This window comes from Lycorma delicatula, chromosome 9 (genome assembly GCF_047948215.1).
Source record: "Lycorma delicatula isolate Av1 chromosome 9, ASM4794821v1, whole genome shotgun sequence".
NCBI classification, from domain to species: domain Eukaryota; kingdom Metazoa; phylum Arthropoda; class Insecta; order Hemiptera; family Fulgoridae; genus Lycorma; species Lycorma delicatula.
The window spans coordinates 118,186,516-118,212,012 of NC_134463.1; the positions used below are offsets into that span (position 1 = coordinate 118,186,516).

The following is a 25,497-nucleotide window of genomic DNA, read 5'->3' on the forward strand; positions in this document are numbered from 1 at the left end:
AACATTTCTGGAACTCATCTTCTGTAATATCCTCCAAGACCCTCGTCACAGCTTTTTGGACATCTTGTGTTGTTTGAAAACGGTGTCCCTTGACCGCCATATTGACTCTTGGAAATAGAAAAAAGTCGCACGGAGCGATATCTGGTGAATAAGGTGGCTGTGGTAGTACTGAAATTTGTTTTGAGGTTAAAAATCGTTGTGCTGACAGAGCAGTATGGGATGGCGCATTATCGTGATGCAGAATCCAATTATCAGCAATGTCGACACGGACACGAAGAACTCGTTTACGAATTCTTTCTAAAATTTCTTTGTAGAAATATCGGTTAACTGTTTGTCCAGGAGGCACCCACTCTTTATGAACAATTCCCTTGGAATCGAAGAAGCACACAAGCGTGCATTTCACTTTTGACTTTGACATGAGAACTTTTTTTGGTCTGGTTGATCCCTTTGAGCACCATCGCGAACTTTGGCGTTTTGTCTCTGAATCGAATTGAAAAAACCAACCTTCATCACCAGTGATAACACGGCTCAACAAATCTGGATTGATTTCCGTTTGCTCTAACAGATCGGCTGCCACATTTTTCCGTGTTTCTCTCTGTTGTTGTGTGAGATTTTTGGGGACCATTTTTGTACAAATCTTTCTCTTCAGTTAATATTAGACGAACCGTTTGTCGATTGATGTTGAGTTCTGCAATCATTTTCACGGATAATCTTCGATGAGATAGTACGATTTCACGCACCCTGGTCAAGTTGACATCTGTCCGTGAGGTTGATGGTCGTCCACTGCGGTCTTCATCTTCAGCATTCGTTCTGCCTTCACTAAAAATTTTATGCCACCGAAAAACTTCAGCTCTTGACATAACCTCCTCTCCAAAAGCCTTCTGAAGCTTACCGTAAGTTGTCGTCGCGTTTTCACCATCTGCCAACATCCGCCACCATTGGCAGATGCCGACGCTACCTTCCCGCTCTAGCTCCAGCTCGCCGGGCTTCAATAGCCCTTGCCGGCGGGGCTCAGCGTGGGATCGTTCGGGGAGAACCACCTCGGCCGCGCCGGCAAAGGACGACCGACACTGCAAGGCTCTGGGGCCACCACTGCCACGCTGTAGTGAGAACCCAACTGCCCAACTGCTCGGTCTGACTTCAATGGACGAGCCGCAACTCCCCGATTTCGCCGGGGACCAGCTTCCGGACCCAACAGATCTTCTCAGAGCTAATGCAAAAAAATGGCCCTTTTCAGGGCCACCATTAGGTTAGTATATGCCACGTGCGTCGAAGCCATTTGGCGACAAGCTCTAGCTCTGCTATAGCAGATATCTAGACGGGAAAGTAAAAAGTTTAGAATACTCGTACTTTTTGATACTTCATCTGTTCTTTTAAGTCGTATCTGATTATATGAGTTAGCTGTTGAGCAAAAGATCAACATGAACACAAAACCTTTTATTTAGAATTTTTATTTTTTTCTCATTATACTTTTAATACTGTATAATTGTTAAAATAAAGATCGTCATTTGATCAAAGGGGTCAAATCGGATCTAGATTTTTTTTACTGAACATTTTGATATTTTTCGTAATTTTACTCTTAATATTCCATAATTAAATTCATTAATAGTATTTGAAATAAAAAGTCTGTCAAGGCCAAATGTGGAAAGTTATGCAATTCTTTTCGGGCATTTTTTACTGTATTTGCTTTATTTGTACTGTTCTGCGTTAGGGTACGTATCATCCTTCTTGTACCAATTATTGTTTTATCTATTGTTTCATATTGTTTTTCATTCATTTTTTCTTTTCTTTTGTTCTTCTCCTCATTAAAAAAAAAATGGTAAAATAAAAAAAGCCTTCAACAATTATATTGTATAATTTTTTATCTTCTATCTTACATCACAGATGATGCTAGCTACTGGACTCGCTTCTTTTTTATCCTCTTCAATTCCATGTGTACGCGCGCGCGTGAGCATTGAGTATATATATATATATATATATATATACTCAATGCACACACACAGATTTGTATGTATGGTGTGAGAGGGTAAATGTGTTTCTATGCTTTTTTTCATTATGTTTTTATCCAGATTCTTTAAACGAATGGTAATTCAAAGGCCTCCGCTCACTTCTTTCTTACCAGCACACTACTCTTCAAGTGCTTAGTGTACACTTTCACACTCCTTTTGTCCACCTTTTCTTTCGACTATTTCAGCTACCGGTTCCTCACTCTGCTCGCCTTTCTTTTTTTATCATTCAACTTTCAATTTATTCTAGCATTCCCTTTGCACTTTTATCCATCCGTCTTTTATACTCGACCGAGCTAGCGCTACCTTCTCTTTTCAGTTTTGTCCCTTTTTTACTTTTTTTCCTATCTATTTTATAAGAGAAAAAAGTAAATATTCTCCAATTTTTTTAATTTGATTTTTTAAATATATCAGATGTTATAATTCTTCTTTAACAATGTTTATTAACAAAAAAAAAATCGCTTTATTTTAGTCTTTGTAGATGAAGGACAAAAGAATGTATTATTACCCAGAAACTTCAAACAGCAAAACGCCATTTCAAGATAGATTAAAAAACAGTTACTTAATTTTAAGAAAAAAATGAAAATTACAAACATAACTTAAAACTATTTTTTTTTCTTTTTCAAATGTGTGCTGTACAGAAAAATCGTAAACATAGGATATCTTTGGAAAGAGATTCCATTTTTTTTTTGTCTTCAGCCTTTTGACTGGTTTGATGCATCTCTCCAAAATTCCCTATCTAGTGCTAGTCGTTTCATTTCAGTATACCCTCTACATCCTACATCCCTAACAATTTGTTTTACATATTCCAAACGTGGCCTGCCTACACAATTTTTCCTTCTACCTGTCCTTCCAATATTAAAGCGACTATTCCAGGATGCTTTAGTAAGTGGCCTATAAGTCTGTCTCTTCTTTTAACTATATTTTTCCAAATGCTTCTTTCTTCATCTATTTGCCGCAATACCTGTTCATTTGTCACGTTATCAACCCATCTGATTTTTAACATTCTCCTATAGCACCGCATTTCAAAAGCTTCTAATCTTTTCTTCTCAGATACTCCGATCGTCCAAGTTTTACTTCCATATAAAGCGACACTCCAAACATATACTTTCAAAAATGTTTTCCTGACGTTTAAATTAATTTTTGATGTAAACTGCACTGCGCAGTAATTCTACCGGTATTCCGTCTATTCCAGGAGCCTTTCTGCTATTTAAATCTTTCAATTTATGGAATCAAGGGGTTCCATAACTGAAGAAATAAATAACTAAACCATGATGATATGTAAAAATATCCACCGGTTGATAAAAAAATTTTACCAATTATGATGTCAGAAAAGCTGCTTTAAGTTGATTAAAATCATATTTTACTAACCGTAAACAGGGAGTTGAACTTCACGTTATAATAAGTATACACATTTAAAACGTTAGTCTTCACTTCAAGATTTATAAAGGGGACTACCACAAAGAACTGATCTTTGTCCCTTGCTTTTCTCATTCTTTATCGGTGATTTGTGTTAAAATTTTTACCTGTTCATTGGTACACACTTTGCAAACGACACAACTTCGTCTATATCTGAAGACAATTTTTTTAAAAGGATTTGAAAATTCTACTTAAACAATTCTAAATAATTACCATGAGATGTATTATAGGCATCTAACTTTAAATATGGATTAACCTTCCTTTAAAAAAATAAATATGATTGTGCTTCTCAAGTAAATGTAACGTTTCTAATAGCGAAAATAGATGTCTCATTTATGTTTACGACAGAATTTTTGTTGTTCATGAAGAGAAATTTCTGCATGTTTTATTAGATAACTGGTAAACACGGAAATGCTTCGCTATTGCTAGATTTGAGTATATAGATTTAATGAACACAATTGAAAGTTTGATAAAACATTAACAAAATGAACATCACAAAATTTAACCTTTTTCTTTTTCCCTTTTACCATTTCTCTCTTTTCCCCTTTTCCTTCCCTCTTTCCCGTCTCCTTTTCCTCTTTTTCTTCCCCTTTCCCCTTTCCCGTTTTCCATTTTTATTGTATTCCCTTTCCCGTTCCTGGGTTTCCCTTCGCATTTCCATACCATATCTTTTCCCTTTATTTCCCTTTCCCCATTTTCTTTTCCCCTTCCCATTTCCTTTTCCCGTTTCCTTTTTTTCCATTATCCCCTTCTTTTTTCACCTTCTTCTCTTTTAGCTTTTTTGATTATTCCCTTTTCCAATTTTTCCCTTTCTCCCTTTTTCCCCGCGCGTAAATCGGTCCATTAGGTTTTTCGTCTATAACAGACACACGTATCCACATATCGGAAACATTGAAATGGAATCGTAAAATATTTAGTGTAGCGTGTGTTGTTTATACGTCCAACAGATAGCGCTGTTTTTTTAAAAAATGCATGTTTTACCTGTCACAGGTGACATCTTAGGTATATAAATAGTAGGTATATAAAAACGCGCGTATTCTAATGCAACGTTTTGTCAAAATTTCAAAACAATCGGTGAAGAACTTTTGGAGATTTAAGATTTTGAACAAACGAACATTTACATTTTTATTTATATAGACAAAGTGTCTTGAAGCGATCAAATTTACTTCGTTCGCAGTAAAATCAAAACGTATTGTTTTAATTTAAAGCGGCTTAATAAAACATTAAGCATGTCGTCATTATTAAATGTCTATTATATTTTCGTTGGAAGTATAATGTTATATTTTTGGCTCTTCTATAAAAAGTCAGAACGCGTTTTCAAGATACGAAAATGGACTCTCATATTATTGTTTGGCTCCCATAATAAGAGTCATGTTAAAAAATTAATTATTTTATAGATTTTTATTGATAAAACATAAAATTGTGTCAAGATGGAAAATGAAGTGAGATGTGATACTTGTTTACATAAACGTTTTTGTTTATTTTAATATCTTGAATCAGTCCCTTAAGTTTTGCCAAACTTCCCGGAATACCTTTTATATATATATATATATATATATATATATATGTGTGTGTGTGTGTGTGTGTGTGTGTGTGCGTGTGCGCGTTGTATGTAAATGGTAATGCATAAGAAATGTAGTGTAATTAAATTAACATCACTGAATAAGAAGAAATATAAAGTTGCATCAAACCATATTATAAGTAATAAAAAATTGTGATTATACTATGATAATTCAGTTCTCTTTAGATTTTTTGTTTTTTAAGCGAAAACTTATTTAGGCGCACCACGCACTTTTTATTGTTACTGACAAAGCTTGATCCGTCAGGTTCTGAAGTGAGACGCTCATTCGTGTGAGGTGGGGCCAACCGAGTCCAGCCGAGCGAGGGGACAGTCCGCTGGGTAGTGAATACGTTTGATCTGTTAAGCTTTATTGTGATACGCTAATTCGGCTAAACTCGGGGAAATCGAATTTGTCCGAGCGAGAGAGGATTAGTCAGTTAGTTATCCCGCGGCTTTTGTGCTTGGCTATGTGTTCCGTTTTGCGCTAAAACAATTATAATTGTTGTTCGGTTTACATGTTTATTATTCGTGTAGCTATTATACCTATCTTTCAGTATAACCTTTAATTCATCATCGTTCTATTACTAGAAAATATCATTGAAGTGTAATTCAGTCGTTGTAAATGTAAGTAAATTTATGTGTTACTGATACCTACGGGAATGTGACGGTTAATATTTCAAAATGTACTTGTCATTACAAACATAATATATGTACGTATATAATGTTAATTTATGTCTTGTACCTGATTCATCCAAGTAATATCATCTACAATATTAAGATCGTTAATATAATGTATATATTTTACTTCGAAACGATTACCTATAGAAGTTTTCGCTCGACCGTGCGGTCGTAAGCGCACACGATTTTTATTTTATTTTTACGAAAAACTAAACGGTATTTTAATAATAAATAAATATAATATTGTTAAATCACTAATTTTTATTTTTTCGATTACGGCACTAACATTAACATTAATTAATGTTAATGTTAATGTTAATCACAAATTTTAAATCCAGAGAAAATGTTAAAAAGATGTTTAAGAGTGGAAGATGAGTAAATAAACAATATATTATACGTAAATTAATTTATGATACATGTTTGTGATAATCGAAAAAAATACGGGTATAACGAACAAATGAATTTATGTGTTACAGATTCGAGAATGGTAGATCGGACAAAGAGATATTGGATGCATTGCTGATGGCTACTCGATATGACAAACGTTTATTACCACCAGTCAGCGGTAAGTTATAATAATGTTTAATATCTACTAACAATAAATAACCACTTTTTTCGGTTTTTTAAAAAATATTTTTTTATAATCTTTGTAAATAAGAAATATTCTTTTTATAAATATAGCTCGTTTTTTTTTTGTTTTTTTTTTATATATTGATAGTTTTCTTTTTCTCTCTTATTACATTTCAATATTTCTATTATTATTTTTGTTTTTATATCCGGCATGATTCAATGATTTTTTAACATTATTTTAGTAATTATAAGATTCATTATTTGATTTCAGTATAAGAAAATAAAAATTACTATATAACTTTCTTATTATTTTTCTTACTGCATTAATTAATTTATACAATTTAATAAATTAAACTCTTAAGATACAGTTGATGTAAAGAAAAAAATTAACATTTTTTAAAAGTATCTTTTTTCCCAAGGTATTGTTTATTTTTTGAAAATAATTGTGGTAGAAGAATAGAATTATTTGTACACGTCGTTTAATATTGGATGTAGCTTGATTAAGGGAAGGGTACTTACGTATTAACGCCACCGCAGCTACAGCTTTATTTAAAAACAAAGTAGTCAATCGGATTTCGGTGGAAAATGAACAGTCCTTTTATTAATTATAATAAATGATTATTTATATTTATTTATCTTATAAATATAATTCAACCAAACTTAACCTACGCTAGCTTCGCTCGCTAACGTTGACTAATTAATACCGTAATTTTTTGAGTATTTATTTAATAAATTCAGTAATTATTGCAATTATTTATTATTTAAATAATCAAAACACTCCTTTTAATTAGTCAAGGTTAGCGAGCGAAGCTAGCGTAGGTTAAGTTTGGTTAAATTATATTTATAAAATGATAAATAACCATTTATTAAAATTAATAAAGAGACTGTTTTGAATCTATGTTAAACTTTACATCGGCCAATTTTCCACCGAAATCTGATTGACTACTTTGTTTTTAAATAAAGCTGTAGCTACGGTGGCGTTAATACGTAAGTACCAAGGGAAGTTTGATATCAAGTAAGTGAACAGAAGGAAATAAAAAAAAGTAGTATTAATTTTACAATAAGATTACACTAATAACGATTTATTATAATCTGGCAAATAAATAAGCCTGAATTTAGAGTATTCTAATTTCTCAGTAAATCAGAAATTGTAATATACAACAAATCAAAGCTAATTCCTTTCTACATTATTCTATAAAAATAATATTAAAACAACAACCATAGCAATGTTTACGTTCTCGTGTAAGACGCGGATAATACGGTTTTTGAAACGGTTTTTTAATACACTATTTACTATTTACGGTCTGTAGAACTCAATCGAAACATTTTTATAGAATGCGCGTTTTCCATGAATTAAACTATGGACGTATAACTCGATCCTCATCAAGTTTTAGGTCGTTTTATCAAATATGTTAGCAATTTCTGGCCTTTCAAGGAAAATTGTTATCTCCGTATTCTTGTACAGTGTCGATTTGATTTTAAATAGTTTTACAATAGAAATTAAAAAATTTAACCGTTCATAAATTTGAGCCGGTTGATAAAGAGATGAATGAAGCCAAGTAAAAATCAAAATTCACTTCAAAATTTTCCTTCAGTCGCCTGTTCCGCTAGAGTAAATTTCCCCCTGATGAAGGTACAGAATTGTCGTCGGACAATTTATGGTCCGACAATAAATTTCGCTCGTTATATTATTACTGATACGAAGCCGCTTAGAGACTTTCTTGCTCATATGTATCTGTATTAACTTTTACAGTATTAAATCAAACAGGTTTAATTTTTTTAGGTTCTTTTTCGGAATCCGACAGTCACTATTTTCAATTTTTTCTTTCTAATAAGTGGGTATTTGGAGGTGTTTGCAGAGAAATTATAAATATAATCTAACCAAACTTAACCTACTCTCGCTTCGCTCGCTAACCTATTTTTTTTATGTCTATTCGTAGATTTTATTCAAACATGAGTCTTCCAAATGCACCTGAGAAAGGTCCAATATAAACAGTATAAAAGTAGCATAAGTCCAAGTCTAATTTAAGCATATTGAGAAATTGTTGTAGGCAAAGAGTATATATATATATATATATATATATATATATATATATATATTAATGAAAGTTTGTTTGTTTGTTTTTCCCGTACGCGTTCCTATACCATTCATCCGATTGCGATGAAACTTTTGTGAGTTGTACGCCCGCCCGCGAAGGTATCTGAATTAGTTTGTACCCGCTAGGTGGCCCTAGGGTCGAGATATTTCGAAAAATTGTATTTATGATTAGGCTAATATTCAGAATATATATTAGTTGCGTGAAAATAAATATTTTTGCGAAAAATGGACCCGCTAGGAGACAATGGGGTTGAGATATTTAGAAAAATTGTATTTATGGACCGAATTAGCTCATATTCAGAATATATAAGAATATATATTAGTCACGTGAAAAGGAAAAAAATTGCAAAAACCATACCCGCTAGGTGGCGCCGGTGTCGAGATATTTACTAAACAAACAAACAAATGTACAAGCAGACTTTCTTCTTATATTCTTATATATTCCTCTTATATATATATATATATATATATATAAAAGGCAGTGTTCGTATGTGTGTCCACTATATACTAAAAAACTACTGGACCGATTTACACGCGGGAAAAAGGAGAAAGGAAAAATGGAAATAGGGAAAAGGACAAATTTAAATAGGGAAGAGGAAAAAAGGAATAATGGAAAAGGGGGAAAAGAGAAAAAGGAAATAGGGAAAAGAGGAAAATGTGGGAAAGATGGAAGGAGAAAAGGGAAAAGGGCGAAAGGGAAAAGGGAATGGATAAATTTTGTGAAGTTCGGTAATGTTGAGTTTTTTTATATTTTATCAACCTTTCACTTGTGTTCATTTAATATATATACTCAAATTTAGCAATGGCAAAGCATTGCCGGGTCAGCTAGTTTCTTATAAAATCATGTGTTTGCTCGATGCTATGATGCTGTTTTTTATAATTTTAAAATAAATAATCATTTAATTAACAAAATCAAGCGACTTACGATATTAAACGACTTGTACAATTAGTATTTCAGTGTACGAGAATAATAAGTAGTAATTAAGGGACAAATGCTCTTCTTACTAATAAGTAAAATAAGATAAAGTAATTTTATTTAATCGTAAATTTTTTTCTCAGATTTTAAAACTAATTTTAGCACCTTATACCTAAATATGAAAACAAACGTTATTTTAACCACTTTTATATTAAAGTTTAATTTTTATCGCCTCCGAAACAAAACAGTACAATGTATAAAAAAAAAAGAATCCAACAGAGCCTGTTGCTCCAGTATTCTTCTAAACAAAAGAGGGAAGGTTTAATACTTTAAAATAGCAACAGGCATTCTTCCTGTTATTTTAATTGCATTGCTTTTACAGAATTGATTTAATCATAAAAACAGATCGTAACAATTGTTTTAGACAGTTTTTTAGGTTTAATTGAGATGTATTATTTATTTTATCATTTTTATATTTTAACGAATATTCATAAACATTTTTTTTATAAGTATAATCTAGATGAAAATTCATAACCGATTTTGTTTAATTCAAAAACATAATTTCTTTAACGTTAACCCGTTCAGAAATGACAATATTCGTATTAAACAAAAACTAATACGAGGATTATTTTTTTTCAAGGTCCGATCGGTCACGAAATTTAAACCACAGTGAAAATAAAAACATTTTTATTTGTAACAAATACTTATCTAGTTACGCTATTTCTCTACATAGTCGCCATTCCGATTTAGACATTTGTGGTAGCGTGTTACCAAATTTTCAATACCCTTGTCATAGAACGAAGCCGCCTGTGTTTTCAGCCATGTTTCTACGCCGGTCTGCAACTCAATGTCTGTGCCAAAATGTTATCCTCCTAGTCAGCGTTTCATGTGATCAAAGAGGAGAAAATCTGATGGAGCCAAGCCCGTCCTGTATGGCGGGTGATCAAACAATTCCCAATGAAAACGCTGCAGAAGCATCTTTGTTACAGCTGCAGTGTGCGGCGGACGACTGTCATGGAGAAAGACAATGCCTGATGACAACATTCCTCTCCCCTTATTCTTATTGTTATTATTCTTATTCTTATTCTTATTTTCTACTGAAGTAGAAAAAAAAATAGTTTCATCAACAGCAGTAAAATAATCTATTTAACAATCGTTTTCTCCATTTTATACTATAAGAAATTGTATTATTATTTTTTGATAAATTATAAAAGGAAGAACCTGTTTTTTTTTTTTTTTAAAGGAGATTCTTTTGGTTGTTTTTAAGTTTTCTAGGAGAACTAGGATGAATGACTTTTTACACGAAAAAAATTAATTTTCATATTAGATGATTTGATATTTTTATTTATTAATCTCGTTACAATCGTATTTTTGTGGAAAACTTTAAAAAAATCAGTTGAAGAACCTGAAGTAAAAGAAATATGCGTATCTCCAACGAATTTCAGACAACCTTCATTCAAACTTAGTAGTAGTTTCGTTTAATTTTTATTTTTATTCCTTTACTTATTTTTTTTAAAAACACTTTATTAAGTGGAGAAAAAATATTTATAAAGGGAAATTAATACTACAAAGAAATACTAGAGATCGGCATTTCCAAAGATTATTATACAGACACGACCAAAGCGCTGGCTGACTTTAAAGTTCAGGCGGTATCTGTTTTAAAATAAGCATATTTGAATATTTGGATTTTTATATGATACCTAATTTTTGCTTTAATGCCTGTGGAATATCATCAAAATGATTATTTCGTTATGCATCAGTTGTAAAAGGTGTGCTTAATTTATTTTTATTTTTTACATATTTTTTTTTACTTTTGAGGTCACATTGGGTCACTTTAGTCATCCATATTTCAGTTCTTCTTGAATTTCTCTATTAGTCTTCGATTTTCCCAGTATTTCTTCATTCTATCGGATCTTTGCTGTAATCTCCATTTTTTTACGCGTTTCTATTTTTTTAACGTTGAATCTATTGTTTTGAAGTTCGTAGTTAATTTTCATTTTATCACAGGCGTCCTCAACCGTCAAGCCAATTTCTTGAAGATCTCTTTGGATTTCTTCAACATATTTTCCACAGGTTTTTTTTATTAGTTCCTTGGACCAGTTTTAGAATTCGGTTTTCAAGCGTTCTTAATACGTGGAAAAATGGGAAATCCTTTGTTTTTTCATTGTACTGAGAATCGGGTCGACTTGTTTGTAGATTGTTTCATTTGTGGCAATTCGCCAGACTCCATCCTTTTGATAACTTTTATTTATACAACTTCTGATAATTCGTCTTTCTGTTTTAAGTAATTGGTCCGTTTTACTTTCATTCTTAATCTGAAAGATTAACTACTGAATAATGGTGAATTTTGGATTTTATCGAGAGACTTTTTTATTGTATGTTTGCCAAGTTAGACTTTGTGCTCTTTTTAGTTGTTTTTAGTTAGTATGTTTTTTCCTTCAATCTGCAGTAAATGATTTCAGCTAAGTATTTAAATTGTTCAACTATTTTGATTTCTTTATCGTAACTTTGCTTTTGCTTATACAGAAGGAATCCATTCTGTCTTTTCATAAGAAAGTTCAGGTCAATCCTTTGGGAAATTTTTTCTAGGCTGGTGATTTATTTTTTAACCTCTTCAAAGTAAGGCCAAATCATCAGAAAATCCTAATATATTAGTTTTTATTGAATTTTTATCTGTTCCTGTTATTGATTTAACGGGATTTTCTCTTTTCCAAATCTTAATTAGTTGTAGTACAGCTTAAATTTTTATTAAACAAAAAAATCGCAAAAATGTGCATTTTTTCTCCTGTTCCCTAAATAACTCGATAATTGTTCATTTTAGAAAAAAAATCGAAGATAAAAAAGGTGGTTATTAAATTTTACACATAATATTCTCGGTTTCAAATCAAAAAATACGTTTTTATTGATGCAGAAATAACAATAACCGCCAAGAAAATGAAAAAAAAAAAAAAATTTTCGAGTACTTATACATAGGACCTTCAGATTTTGCCTCAAATAACGTTTTGATATAATAAAGCAACATGCCAAATTTAAAAAAATCGGTGCGACAGTTTTTGCACAATAATTTTGCAATACAGATTTTTAAATAAATACGATTTTTTCCAAATTGTGTAGAGCTTGAAATAAAATATCTAGAAAGCCTACCTGAAAATTTAATCACATGTAAAACAACACTCAAACTTTCAAATGCATTTTGAACATTTTAAATCGGTTAATCAGGAAAGCCTAGAGAATTTTAAAAAATACTTGCAGTTTTAACAAACAAAATTGTTTTTTTTCTTAGCTTACAACTATCGTGTAAGCTAAATAGTTCAAATATCATTCTACCAAACGCGAATTATTTCTAAATATCAGTCTATTAATTTATTAATAAAGTTACACAATGGCGGTCAACTTAGATCGATTTTATCTCCGGAGATATTAAATAATTAACGAATCGAAAACTTTTTTTAAATAAAAGAACCGTCTTTTTGAGTACTTTTAAGTTGTGTTTTTTAAAAATTAATTTAGTTAAAAATTCGTGAAGATATTCAGTTTGTGTAAAAGCAAAGAAAATTGCGAGTGTATGTATTTGAAAAGTTCCCTAGGCTCCCCAATTAACCGATTTAAATTTTTCAAAATGTATTTGAAAGTTTGAGTACCCTTATATATTTGATTAAATTTTAAACTATGTAGATACTTTGTTTCAGGCTGTAAAGAATATGGAAAAATCGAATTTTGTTTAAAATCTGATTGCAAAATTATTGTGCAAAAACTGTCACATCGATTTTGGTGTAATTTGTCGTGTTGCTTTATCATATCAAAAAGTTCTTTGAAACAAAATCTGAAAGTCCTATGTATAAGTACTCGAAAAAAATGACTTAATTTTTTTTTTTTTTCACTTTCTTGGCGGTTATTGTTATTTCTGCATCAATAAAAACGTTTTTTTTTATTTGCAACCGAGGATATTACGTGTGAAATTTAATAACAAAGCTCTTTTTCGATCTTTTCTCTAAAATGAACAATTATCGAATTATTTAAGGAAATAGGAGAAAAAAAAATGGATATTTTTGCAATTTTTTTCATTCTGTTTAATAAAAACTTAAGCGCACCTTTTTCAACCGGCTCATAACGAATGAGCCGGTTGAAAATGATGATATTCGGGAATCATTAGAGTAAAAATTAGCGATCATATAAAAAAAGTCCAACCCAAAACAGTAACGGCTGAACTATTATTCTCAGTACCTTTTTAGCTTCTTCAACAGTTTTAGGTTGTAGGCTAACGTACAGCGTCAGCACCACCTCTCGACGGCGTACTTTGGTACGGTAAATCGTATATCACTACGTTTTTCTTTCATTAATAATAGATTGTAATCATTCCTGTGTTTTCGTGGAATCTCTTCCGATGCCCAACCTAGACACTATCCTTCTACTTCTGTAATTTATTCGTAGTGATAATTCATGTATATAACAGCGATATATATCTTTTGGAAAGAAGATTATGGGATTTTTAATCCGTCTCCTCTTATCAGCAACTGATAAGATCTTTACGTATACATCTATGTCTAGGTGTTCGTTGTTTTGTGATATACCCGTATCTTACTGAATAGAGAGAGTAATCTTTCCATCAATCATTAATGCCTTCTCTTTCTTATATTATAAGCCAAGAATAAATGACACGATTGTACGTTGATTTGAAACTCTTTTGAGTATCCATCTTTACGAGTATGGAATGTAAAGTAGAAATAAACCTTATAACCATTTTTCAGTTTTTTTTTAGATTATCTAGAGTTTTGTTTTAATTAAAAGATTTTTTTTAAATGTTGTTTCCTACTTTTAAGGATAAAGGGTTATAATTCTATTTGAAATTATTAGTTTTGCGTGAAATTCATTAGTTTTTGCGTGAATAGAAATAAAGGTGAATCATTTTTTTATTTCAATATATATGTATATACTGATTGTTATTTTTTTATAAAATCAATAGAAGAAACATTTCCAAAACAATTGTGATTACATCTTAAATATTCAAATAGAGCTTACTTCTTTATTCTACACGATCGTACTTTAAAAATTAAAAGACCACGATATATTTTGTAGTACTTAAAAAGTAAATATATATGTAGAGTTTCTGGTACAATTTTTCATTTCAATAAAAAGAAAATTTAATCCCCTGTTTTTTTTTTTAGTTTTTTTTTTATCTGGTCTAATTCCATGCCTTCAACATCGATTTTATTTTTAATTAAAATACCATTACCTATAAAAATACATTTTTTTCTTTTAAGGTTACTCTTTCTTTTTCTTGCTAATATTTTTTATTTTTTTTTTAAATTAAGTTATCTAAATTTGTATTAATTTATAGTAATGCCAATATTAATGTTACGAACCGTTTTACTTATAATAATGATAGTATTAACTTATTGGTAAAAGTAACTACGTAAATAAGTGACAAAAAAATAGAATTTTAAAATACAGTTAATAATAATAATAAAGTTAGATTATTTTTCTTAACTGTACATTCTGAAAGTATTGAAAAGTACGAGGGTTATTTTTTTTCAATGTCCGAACGGCCGCGAAATAAAAACCCGCGCAAAAAACGGATGAACCTTTGCGCATATGTGTTGCGCTTTGTCTCTAGTATGGCCTTCAATCACGCCGCGTCACTTCGTTTAGTTCTGAACAGGCAGGTAGCAGGTAAACATGTCTACAACAATAGCATCTCCCGCCAAGTGTGAAGTGCGTGCGGTAATTCGATTTCTTCAGGCTAAGGGGTGAAATGCGGCTGAAATTCATCGACGAATAAGTAATGTGTACAGTGAAACTTCAATGAGTGACAGCAAAGTGCGACAACGGTGCAGGAACTTTAACGCAGTACGTGCAGATGTTCATGATGCAGGCGGTCAGGGAAGGAAGCGAGTGTCAACCGATGATCTCGTTGAGCGAGTGGATGAGGCGATTCGAGAAAATCGTCAATTCACAATTTCTGTATTGAGCGATTCGTTTCCTGAAATTTCAAGGTCAGCTATCTACACCATTTTGAGTGAGAGACTTCAGTACCGCAAACTGTGTGCGAGATGACAATGCTCGGTCGCACACTGCAGCTGTAACAAAGAAGTTCCTGCAGCGTTTTCGTTGGGAAGTGTTTGATTACCCACCATACACCCCGGACTTGGCTACATCCGATTTTCACCTCTTTGCTCACATAAAACGGTGGCTAGGAGGAGAACAATTTGGCACAGACATCGAGATGCAGACCAGCGTAGACACATGGCTGAAAACACAGGCGGCTCCGTTCTATAACGAGGGTATTGGAAATTTGGTATCACGCTACGACAAATGTCTAAATCGGAGTGGCGACTATGTAGAGAAATAGCGTAGCTCTATGCATGTACTTGTTACAAATAAAAATTTTTATTTTTTTCACTGTGGTTTTAATTTCGTGATCATTCGGACCTTGAAAAAAAAATATCCCTCGTATTTTTATAAATTTTACTTTTTCGGTTATAAGGAGTATGCTACTGTAGCAATAACGAGAGAGTATATAGATCGGTAAAAAAAAATATTTTTTTTTTAAGTTTCTTACCTTGAGGAGGCTTTAAAGTGCCTCCTTAATAAATTGTAAATAATCTGCGAAAATAGTTTTTTATTCCAATGCTCCTAAGTATAGGGACGAGGAAAGCAATTTTAGCGCCCAGATTAATAATAGCAGAAGGAAGATTAAAGAAAAATAAACTAACATATATGGCATTAATGGACCCAGAAAAGGCATTCGATAATGTAAACTGAAATAAAATGTTCAGCATTTTAAACAAATTAGGGTTCAAGTACAGAGATAGAAGAACAATTGCTAACATTTACAGGAACCAAACAGCAACAGTAATAATTGAAGGACATAAGAAAGATACCGTAATAAAAAAGGATTCCGACAAGGATGTTCCCTATCCCCGTTACTTTTTAATCTTTTCATAGAACTAGCAGTTAATGATGTTAAAGAACAATTTAGACCCGGAATAACAGTACAAGGTGAAAAGATACATACATTTAATTCATACATTTAAAATAGTACACAATATAAAGGTAATTGAATTCTTTTTTTTTTCATCAAAATACAAATAATTCTACTATTTGCTGATGATATAGTAATTCTAGCCGAATGTAAAAAAGATTTAGAAGAAACAATGAACGGCATGAATAAAGTCCTACGCAAGAACCACCACATGAAAATAAACAAGAAAAAAACGAAAGTAATAAATGTAGTAGAAATAACAAAGATGGACGACTGAATATAAAAATAGGAAAAGAAAAGATTACGGAGGTAGAAGAATTTTGTTATTTGGGAAGTAGAATTACTAAAGACGCACAAAGCAGAAGCGATATAAAATGCCGAATAACACAGGTGAAACGAGCCTTCAGTCAGAAATATAAGTTTATTACATCAGAAATTAATTTAAACGTCAGGAAAACATTTTTGAAAGTATATATTTGGAGCGTAGATTTATATGGAAGTGAAACTTGGACGATCGGAGTACCTGAGAAGAAAAGATTAGAAGCTTTTGAAATGCGATGCTATAGGAGAATGTTAAAAATCAGATGGTTGGATAAAGTAACAAATGAAGATGTGTTGCGGCAGATTGATGAAAAAAGAAGCATTTGGAAAATTACAGTTATAAAACGAGACAGACTTATAGGCCACATATTAAGACACCCTGGAATAGTCGCTTTAATATTTGAGGAACAGGTAGAAGGGAAAAGTTGTGGTGGCTGGCAACGTTTGGAATATGTAAAACAAATTGATAGGGATGTAGGATGAAGGGGGTATACCGAAATGAAACGACTAGCACTAGATAGGGAATCTTGGAGAGATGCATGAAACCAGTCAAATGACTGAAGACAAAAAAATATTTAAAAATTGTATTTTAAAAACAAGCGTTGCTTAAAAGATTTTTTCAAACAATTGTACAAATATCTTCGACATATTTTAAAATTTGGCTTTACGCAATAAATTTAAAAATACTTAGTTCTGCTACACTTATTCAGTTAAAAGCTCAAACGTTAACCGAATTAAAAAGACAATTTTTACAGATTTTATATGTCTTTAAAAGTCATAAAACTTCTTAAATTTAAAATTTTAATGAGAAAAAATAATTTTGGTTATTTTTTTTCAATAAAACGGAATTATGTTATCATAAGATACAAATAGAGCTCAAAATGATTGAATTGAGAAATTAATCGCATAAATTGACTGGCGAAACCGGGGCAATTCATTACCAATTTTTTTAATATATAAAATATACAAACTTTGTTTCATTCATTTTCAAGTTACGAATATTAATCGACGGTTGATTCATTTGATTTAATTTTTTGTTTAACCTAGAAAGTTTATTGCATTAAAGAATACAGTAATATATTCATGTCATATCCTAGAGACCTAAGGACTGATGGATTATCTTCAGTATTAAAAAAAATTGCGAGCTTTTAACAACCATTTTTCGGTAGTGGAGGGGTTCCTTTTTTGGTAATCATGCATTTAAAATAGTACACAAAATAAAGGTAATTGAATCCTTTTTTTCAACAAAAAACAAATAATATTAATTACGATCCTTTTACGGCAACCTATAAAGATTGGCTTCGTTCCCTTGATCTTCCCACTTTGGCATATGGACGTACTGACTGAAGCTTTCAAGATTTTAAATGGGCACTGTTTAACTTCAGTTCCACTGTTTACATGAAATTTTGACAGACGTACTCGTGGTCACACGTTTGAGTTTACTGATGAAATATTTCATACAGCTTTAAAAGCAGCACTTACTCTCTCTAGCGGTTAATCTTTGGAACCAACTGCCTGAAGATGTTATTAGTGCTACATCTATTGGTATTTTTTTAAGAGTCGATTGGATAAGATATTGCAAGATATCAGAAGTAATTTTTATTCCTACCGATCGACTGTAGTGTGACTCTAGTGTTACTTTAGTGTTGACTGTTGAATTGTAATTGGCGTATCGACTCGTTTCTGTTTTCTTTCTTTTTTATCTTTGTTTGATAATGTATTGTATTCTTTTTTTTTAAATGTTTGCTTGTCTTTGGCTCACAAACATAATCCTGTGGCCTAATTATAAATATTAATAATTTAATTTTATCTTGTTTTAGGACCACAGATTTTTTTCAGTAAAACATTCCTAGAATCCAGTTTTTTTGCTAACAAAATGAACATATCCCGGTTTTAATTTTATCGTTTAGACATGAATTTTCTATGTACTCAAAGATATAGCCAGTATCAAAGTGAACTGCTATCCGACAGCGAGCAAAAAGGACTTGAATCGGATGCTACTAACCAGTCATCATTTCCCGTTTACCCTTTAAAAAATCTTCTAATCAAATGCGCTTATTTATTAATTTAAATATCTAGATTTTGACCGGTAGTAAATCAATCAAGTAAAAATAAAAATTACTCCGTTTTCTGAAATAAAAATCTTCTTTTTTTAACTTTTAAAGCTAATATTAATAGAAAACATTGAATATCTTTGTAGTGTTTTTATTGTTAATATTATTAGGAGCACAATTGCCCAGAATGGTATCTTTCAAGGTTTAACAGAAGTATATTTTATTTGAAATACTCTTCTTATATTTGTAAGGATATAAAGGATAAGGAATTGCAGACATATCAATTTTCCTGTTCTTCAGGTCTTCAATACCTGCTATAGGGCCTTGTAAAGAGTAGACTTTAAATGACTCCACAAGAAATGTTCAGTGGCATAAGATATGGAGACCCTGCTGACCAGCGGAGCTGAAAATCAATGAGATTTGATCTTCCTCGACTTTTTCGAAAATTCAACATTTAAAATTTCTCTTAATTTTTTATTATTGAAATAGGGTGGTCCATCAACCTTCTGGACAACGGTTTCATCTCGTAGGAATTCATCAGATAATCAGCAGTAATGTTTCTAATGATTGACTCGATTTACATCTTCAGATACTCTGCTCCCGTAAAATTGCCATCGATGCTGATAAATGAATGGATAGCAATTCTGTCAACCTGAGCCTAGATGCAGTTAACTGTTGTATAACGGTTAAATGCTTCATCAAATCAGTAATGAAGTTAAGCGACATTTACTCAGTACCAACGATGATCTTAAACGAACGGTTTAAAATTACTTCAAGATCGTAACCAAAAATCAAAAGAATTGTATCGTAACATTTATATGCTAATGATATTAAGGTGCCGTCGTTGCTCATCTACGTAACGGAGTGGTAACGTTTCGGCCTTACATCCGGAGATGCCGAGTTCGAATCCCGGTCAGGTACGGCGGCATTTTACCTACGTTAAAAAATTGATAATCGTTATACAAAATTCATATTTCCATGCACAAGCTTAATCAACAAAAAAAAAGAAATGATATTAACGTACAGAATTGTGTGAAAGATTCACTAAAGGAGACAAACATTTCATACACGACTAAATTCAATACTATTACGTTATCAGATATGAATTCCGACAATTTATTCAAAGATTTCTAAGAGAAAATTTATGAATGTAAATGGAATCTAATTTTTATTAGTTATTTTTAGCATTATTTTTTATCGTAGAATTGAATGAAGAAGCATCCACAATCATCATGAGTTTTCATAAATTCTTAAAGAGAAATGATTTTTATTTTTACTTGATTTATTTACTATCGATCAAAATTTAGAAAATTAAATTTATCATAAAGTAAATGCATTTAATCAGTTAAGTTTTTAAAGGCTAATATATCAACAACGCATAAGGATATCAATCCGCGGTTTTTGCTATCGATTTTTTCGTTAAATTTTAAAGGTGTTATTTCATATTACCATTATGTTATTTAGAAAAATAAATTTAAATCCAGTATGGCTGAAATAAAACGGCGGCAAACATTTTAAAAATACTGTTAAAAAAATACTCTGTTATAATAAATATTAGACATAAATAGTATTTATGCTCAAAATTAAGATGGCATTGCTCAGGATTCAAAAAATTAACAATTGTCGGAAAAAGTAGAGAGGAAGTTACTTTAAATACAGTTTGTTGTTTGTGTGTGTGTTGTTTTTTTTTAATAAATCGACATTTTAAAAATTATAATACTAGTTTACCGTACGATTGCGTTGTAAAAATAATGAAATTATAAAAAAATGTATTTCAGAAGTTGTTTACAACATACTGCTACTGTAAGTCAACAGTATCGGTGAACTGCTTCTCAGTTAATGTTATCAAAGAGCTACTATTTTACAGCGGACAGACTAATAAGAAACGGAAAGAAATTCTTTCTGCTCTTTGGCGATCGGTATTTGTTGACCGAACTTATGGTTCGTCCCCCTAACTAATAATTCTTCACCGCCACAGAAAAGAGCTAATGAAATCACTGTAGTCATTAGATTAATTAGTAATACATATTTGTAAGTTTTATTATAATAGATGATAAAGTTAGACGTTAATAGAACTAGATAATACGTTTGTTACTTTTAATATATTGTATGCGACAAAAAAAGGAATACAATTAATTATATTAGAAATTAACAATTTGTTTATTTTTAATATAAAACGGCGATTAAGTATAGATATTTTTAGCAGGATTGTTACATCACGATGAACTAAAGGTCTGATCAAAGTTGAAATGTTGTGAAAACGGCTTTTCTTTCCACGTTTCGTTAATGAATCCGTACCTTGAATTATGGAAGTAGAGATGATATAATTCAGACTGCATTATATGATTAAAAAGCTGGCTAAACGTGTTAGCAGAACTCATCTGGCTTAACTTAACCCGACCGAAACTTCAAAATCAAATACTCTACCGCCTAGTCTGATTTTCATAAAAATTTGGTACAAACAGATTCACTAAATCAAATAGCTTCATTTGTTTGAAGTGTTATAAAAAAATACATTAACACTGATATCATACAGAATGTATCACAAAGAAATAGAAAAAATTCAGGACTTATTCTACAAGTAAAAAAGGCTAAAACCGCATTCCGGGAAAGTAATACAATTACGGGTTGTTTCTGATGCACGGCTTACACACACAACTTAATTTAAAATATTTATAATTTTATTTAAATATAATATTTTTTTCGTTTATTTAATTCAATGATTCTAACTAAAGCGCGCGCGCATACCGAATTTGATTCGCGCGAGTGTGGCGAAATGAGCGGTGACGGTCGGCACTAACTAAACTAATGAAATTTTACAACTTGCATAGAACAAATTTCACTTGACAGTCGGCAGACTGGTGTAGCCGCGAGGCTTAACGCACCGAGTCAACCGGAGGATCAAGTTGGAGACCCGACTAGTTTTTACACATACATTTTAAATATTATTTATTTAAAAAATTCCTAGCGTTCACTTGTGACGTCACAACATAGCAGTAGTTAGTGCATTTTTTGCGTTAGGGATGCGATTTTTAAAAATTACTTTTTGCAGATATTGTTACTTTTTAATTGTTAATAAATAAATATGACCTTAATTAGGCGAAATATCGAGATACTGAGGGTAACTTTGCTCTACAGCCTCACCCGCACGATCTTTTTAGTTGAAAATTTAATGCCATCAATGCCCGATATATAGAAGTAATCAGATCAAATTTGGTCAAAATCTGTCCAATACTTCTGAAGATATAAAATTTCCATCCGATTTTTTGGTTCCTTAGGTATGCAATCGTGAAAATCCGGTGAAAACCGCATATGCCCAAATCGGACCGATTGCAATTCTTTCCTAGCTTTAGACGGGAAAGTATTGTAATAGCGCTATCTAGAAAGTAATATAAACAAGAAATTTCATACAAATGTGCATCATAAATGATTTGTTTTTTAGTTAAGGCTGCGAAAAATTACTATACCATGATTTTTGCTCCAAGGGTAAAATGAAGTCATTATAAAATTTTGAAACTTAACTTAATGGGAAAATGTAATGGTGTCATGTGTTTTTGAGTTGAAAAATTCAATATAACAGGTCTCAGAACTGTCTGTAATAATTTTTTTTAAATTATTGTATTATAAAGTACAATCTTGTAGTACATTAATTTCATTAAATTTCCAGTTAAATAAAATTTTAAACAAAATTCGTGAAAAGTTTAAATTTTGATAAAAAATTTAGTTACGTCAACCGAAAATGAAGAAAAATTTATTTAATAAATTTAATTTAAATGCTGAACAATACAGATTGAAACCTGGCAGAATAATTTTTTATTGCGAGTATAATTTAAACCGAAACAAAATTTATTTCAATTTTTTAAATATCTAGAAAGAAGCGAAATTTTTTAATGAGATTTTTAACCGCGTAAATGATTTTTTGTCCGTCATAAAAATCTTTATCTTTTCATAGAATTTATGAGATCAGACTGCATTCACAGTCTGATTGACTGTATAATATTTATCATACTTTTATACATGATGATAAAAAAAGCCGGCATAAAATTGCATTACTCTTCTGGTGAAGTTAAAATTTTGTCCAAAGCCGTTATCTCCACCCCCTTGACTAATTGTAACTAAAATTAAATGGCATCAGTGATCAAATATACAGCAATCATAGTAAAAATTTTCATAAAAATTAGTTTATCCAGTCTGAAGATATCAAGAAAACTATAACTTATGAAAATAAAAATTAATGGTTACCCTAGCACCCCCTTGTACGATGGGGAAAAAAGTTGTTTTTTTTTTAATTTAATGCCAATATTACCTCATATGTAGAATTTTGTTTGAGCTGTATTCAAAGAATTTATTTTTAGCCAATCCGGAGATATTAAGCAAAAACAGACCAGTACAAACGCCTATAGTATAATTTTTTAAATTTCTATAAGTTTTATTGTTTTTTAGTAAGAAGATATAGAAACGTCTATATTTACAAAACACCCCAAAGAGCAAAATTTTTGTCGTTCGCTAAATCTTCCCTTTATATAGAATGTTCTAAAAATGGCTTTAGGATTTTGTTTATGTATACGAATCAAACTGTACGAAATATTTCGAGTTTATTTATTTCAAATAAACTCGAAATAAAGACAATAACTCGTGGATAAAGTGACAAATGAAGAGGTATTGCGGCAAATAGATGAAGAAAGAAGCATTTGGAAAAATATAGTTAAAAGAAGAGACAGACTTACAGGCCACATACTAAGGCATCCTGGAATAGTCGCTTTAATATTTGAAGGACAGGTAGAAGGGAAAAATTGTGTAGGCAGGCCACGTTTGGAATATGTATAACAAATTGTTAGGGATGTAGGATGTAGAGGGTATACTGAAATGAAACGACTAGCACTAGATAGGGAATCTTGGAGAGCTGCATCAAACCAGTCAAATGACTGAAGACAAAAACAAAAATTTATTTCAAATTAAAGTAATATTGACTACAATTAAATATGAATGATAATATAATTTAAAGTCTGATAATATAATTTAAAGTCCACCGCGGCCACTTTGACAAGCATCGAGCTAACATTAAAATTTCGAAGGATATTTTCGTTTATGGGAGCTTGAATCTCCCTTATACTGGCTCGGATGTTATATTTTAAGTTTGGAATGTTTGCTGAATTATTAGCATAAACTTTATTTTTCAAATAAACTCAAAGATAAAAGTCTAAAGCGGGCCAGTCGCAAAATCTTTGTAGCCAATTCACATCACCATTCCGTAAGATAACGAATTAACGCGAAGCTTTCTCGTGCTGTATTGCAAGTAGCAGCATCCTGTTGAAAATAAAGATCATTGTAGTCAATTCCATTTAATTGAGTCTGTTAACATCTCGTTATAATGCTCTGCATTCACCGTAACAAATCGCCTTAATTGTTTTCAAAAAAAGTGGGCCGATGATTCCTCCAGAACATAAACCGTACATTTTTGCGCGTAAGTTTATCCTTTGTTAATCAGTCGAGGGTTTTATTCTCACCGAATGCGACAATCTTGCTTATTAACTGTACCCTTTAACGAGAAATGAGCCTTGTCGCTAAAGATGATCTTATGCGAAAAATGTTGATCTGTTGCTTTTTTCTGTAACATCCAAAAACAAAATTTCTCCGTTAATGACGGTCCGTCGCCTTCAACTCTTGAATCAGATGAATTTTGTATGTATCTAAATGCAAATCCTTCTGTAAGATTTTCCATAAACCGGTCCGAATGAATGCGTAATTCTTGAAATTACCGTGAAATTAATGTTGATGGCTCGATTTTCGACACTTTCTCAAACACGAACAATGTTTTCAGCAGAACTTAGAGGTTTTGGCCTCCCTAAGTGTGGTTCGTTGTGAACAGACCCGGTTTTTGTCTATTGTCGCATCTATTATTTTCTACGCCGCCCCGGTTTGGGGCTCAACGTTACCGATCAAAAGGAACCTTACCAGGCTTCGGGATGTGCACAGACGTTCGTTACTGGCGATCATTGCTGCATATAGGACCGCCTCATATGATGCTGCCTGCGTGCTAACGGGTGTTCATCCCATCGATCTATTGGTAAAGGAAAGGACAGAGAGTTACGCCGGGATATTGACTGCGTGGGTACGGGATCCACTTTTAACATCTGGCAAGATTGACGGCTGGCCGGGGAAACGACATCCTGGATGAAAATCTTAACACCGGACTTGCGATCGTGGTGTTTAAGAAAGAACGGTGAGCTTGACTATTACACCACGCAAATGTTCACAGGCCGTGGCAATTTGGCAGATACCTTCATCGTATTGGGAGGCGTGACACCCCGACCTTATTACTGCACGGAATATGACACCGTCGAAAACGCCCTGTTTCAGTGCCTCGAATGGGAGGAACAATGGGCTCGTGCGGAAATTACTGGTTTGTCACCTGCGTCCCTGCTATATTACATCATCGCTTCTGCAGCTTGGCGGTATGCGTTCATCCTGTTTTATCGGACGGTGCTTCGAGCCAAAAATGATGAGGAACGGAGGAGGGGTTTCTAGCGGGAGGTGTTGGACAGCCCCAGCTGTAAGGGCCGGTATGCTGGCTCAGATGATCAGCTACGAACTTCGTGTACGATGTGTGACGCTTTCTGCTGTGACGACGATCGTCTGGACCTGATGTCTTTTAGGGGGCAGTCAAGACCAGAGTCCCAGTGGAGGATCCCATTGGGGACTTCCCATTTGAGCAAAAGGCACTCAAAAGACTGAGACCCGCCCCCGGAGGTGGATATGAAGATTACGGCATTGCTGAATCTGGCGGCGGGCCGACCTGCCTTGCCGGATGTTCAGTTGGTGGGCGGGAAGCCCGTTAGAGTTATAGGACACTCCCCTGGGCTGCGTTACTCTTAACTGGGAATCCGGCTCA

At 32.3% G+C, this 25,497-nt stretch overlaps 1 protein-coding gene across 9 annotated transcripts in view; it reads left to right on the plus strand.

The window, feature by feature from the left end:
• The window catches only part of pHCl-1 (pH-sensitive chloride channel 1), a 1,039,090-nt gene that overhangs the window by 652,186 nt on the left and 361,407 nt on the right, over positions 1-25,497 (plus strand). For all 9 annotated transcript variants that reach the window (XM_075374857.1, XM_075374859.1, XM_075374858.1 and 6 more), the window contains exon 4: positions 6,141-6,229. In XM_075374857.1, coding sequence (XP_075230972.1) covers positions 6,141-6,229 — 89 coding nt within the window. The remainder of the gene's footprint in view (positions 1-6,140; positions 6,230-25,497) is intronic.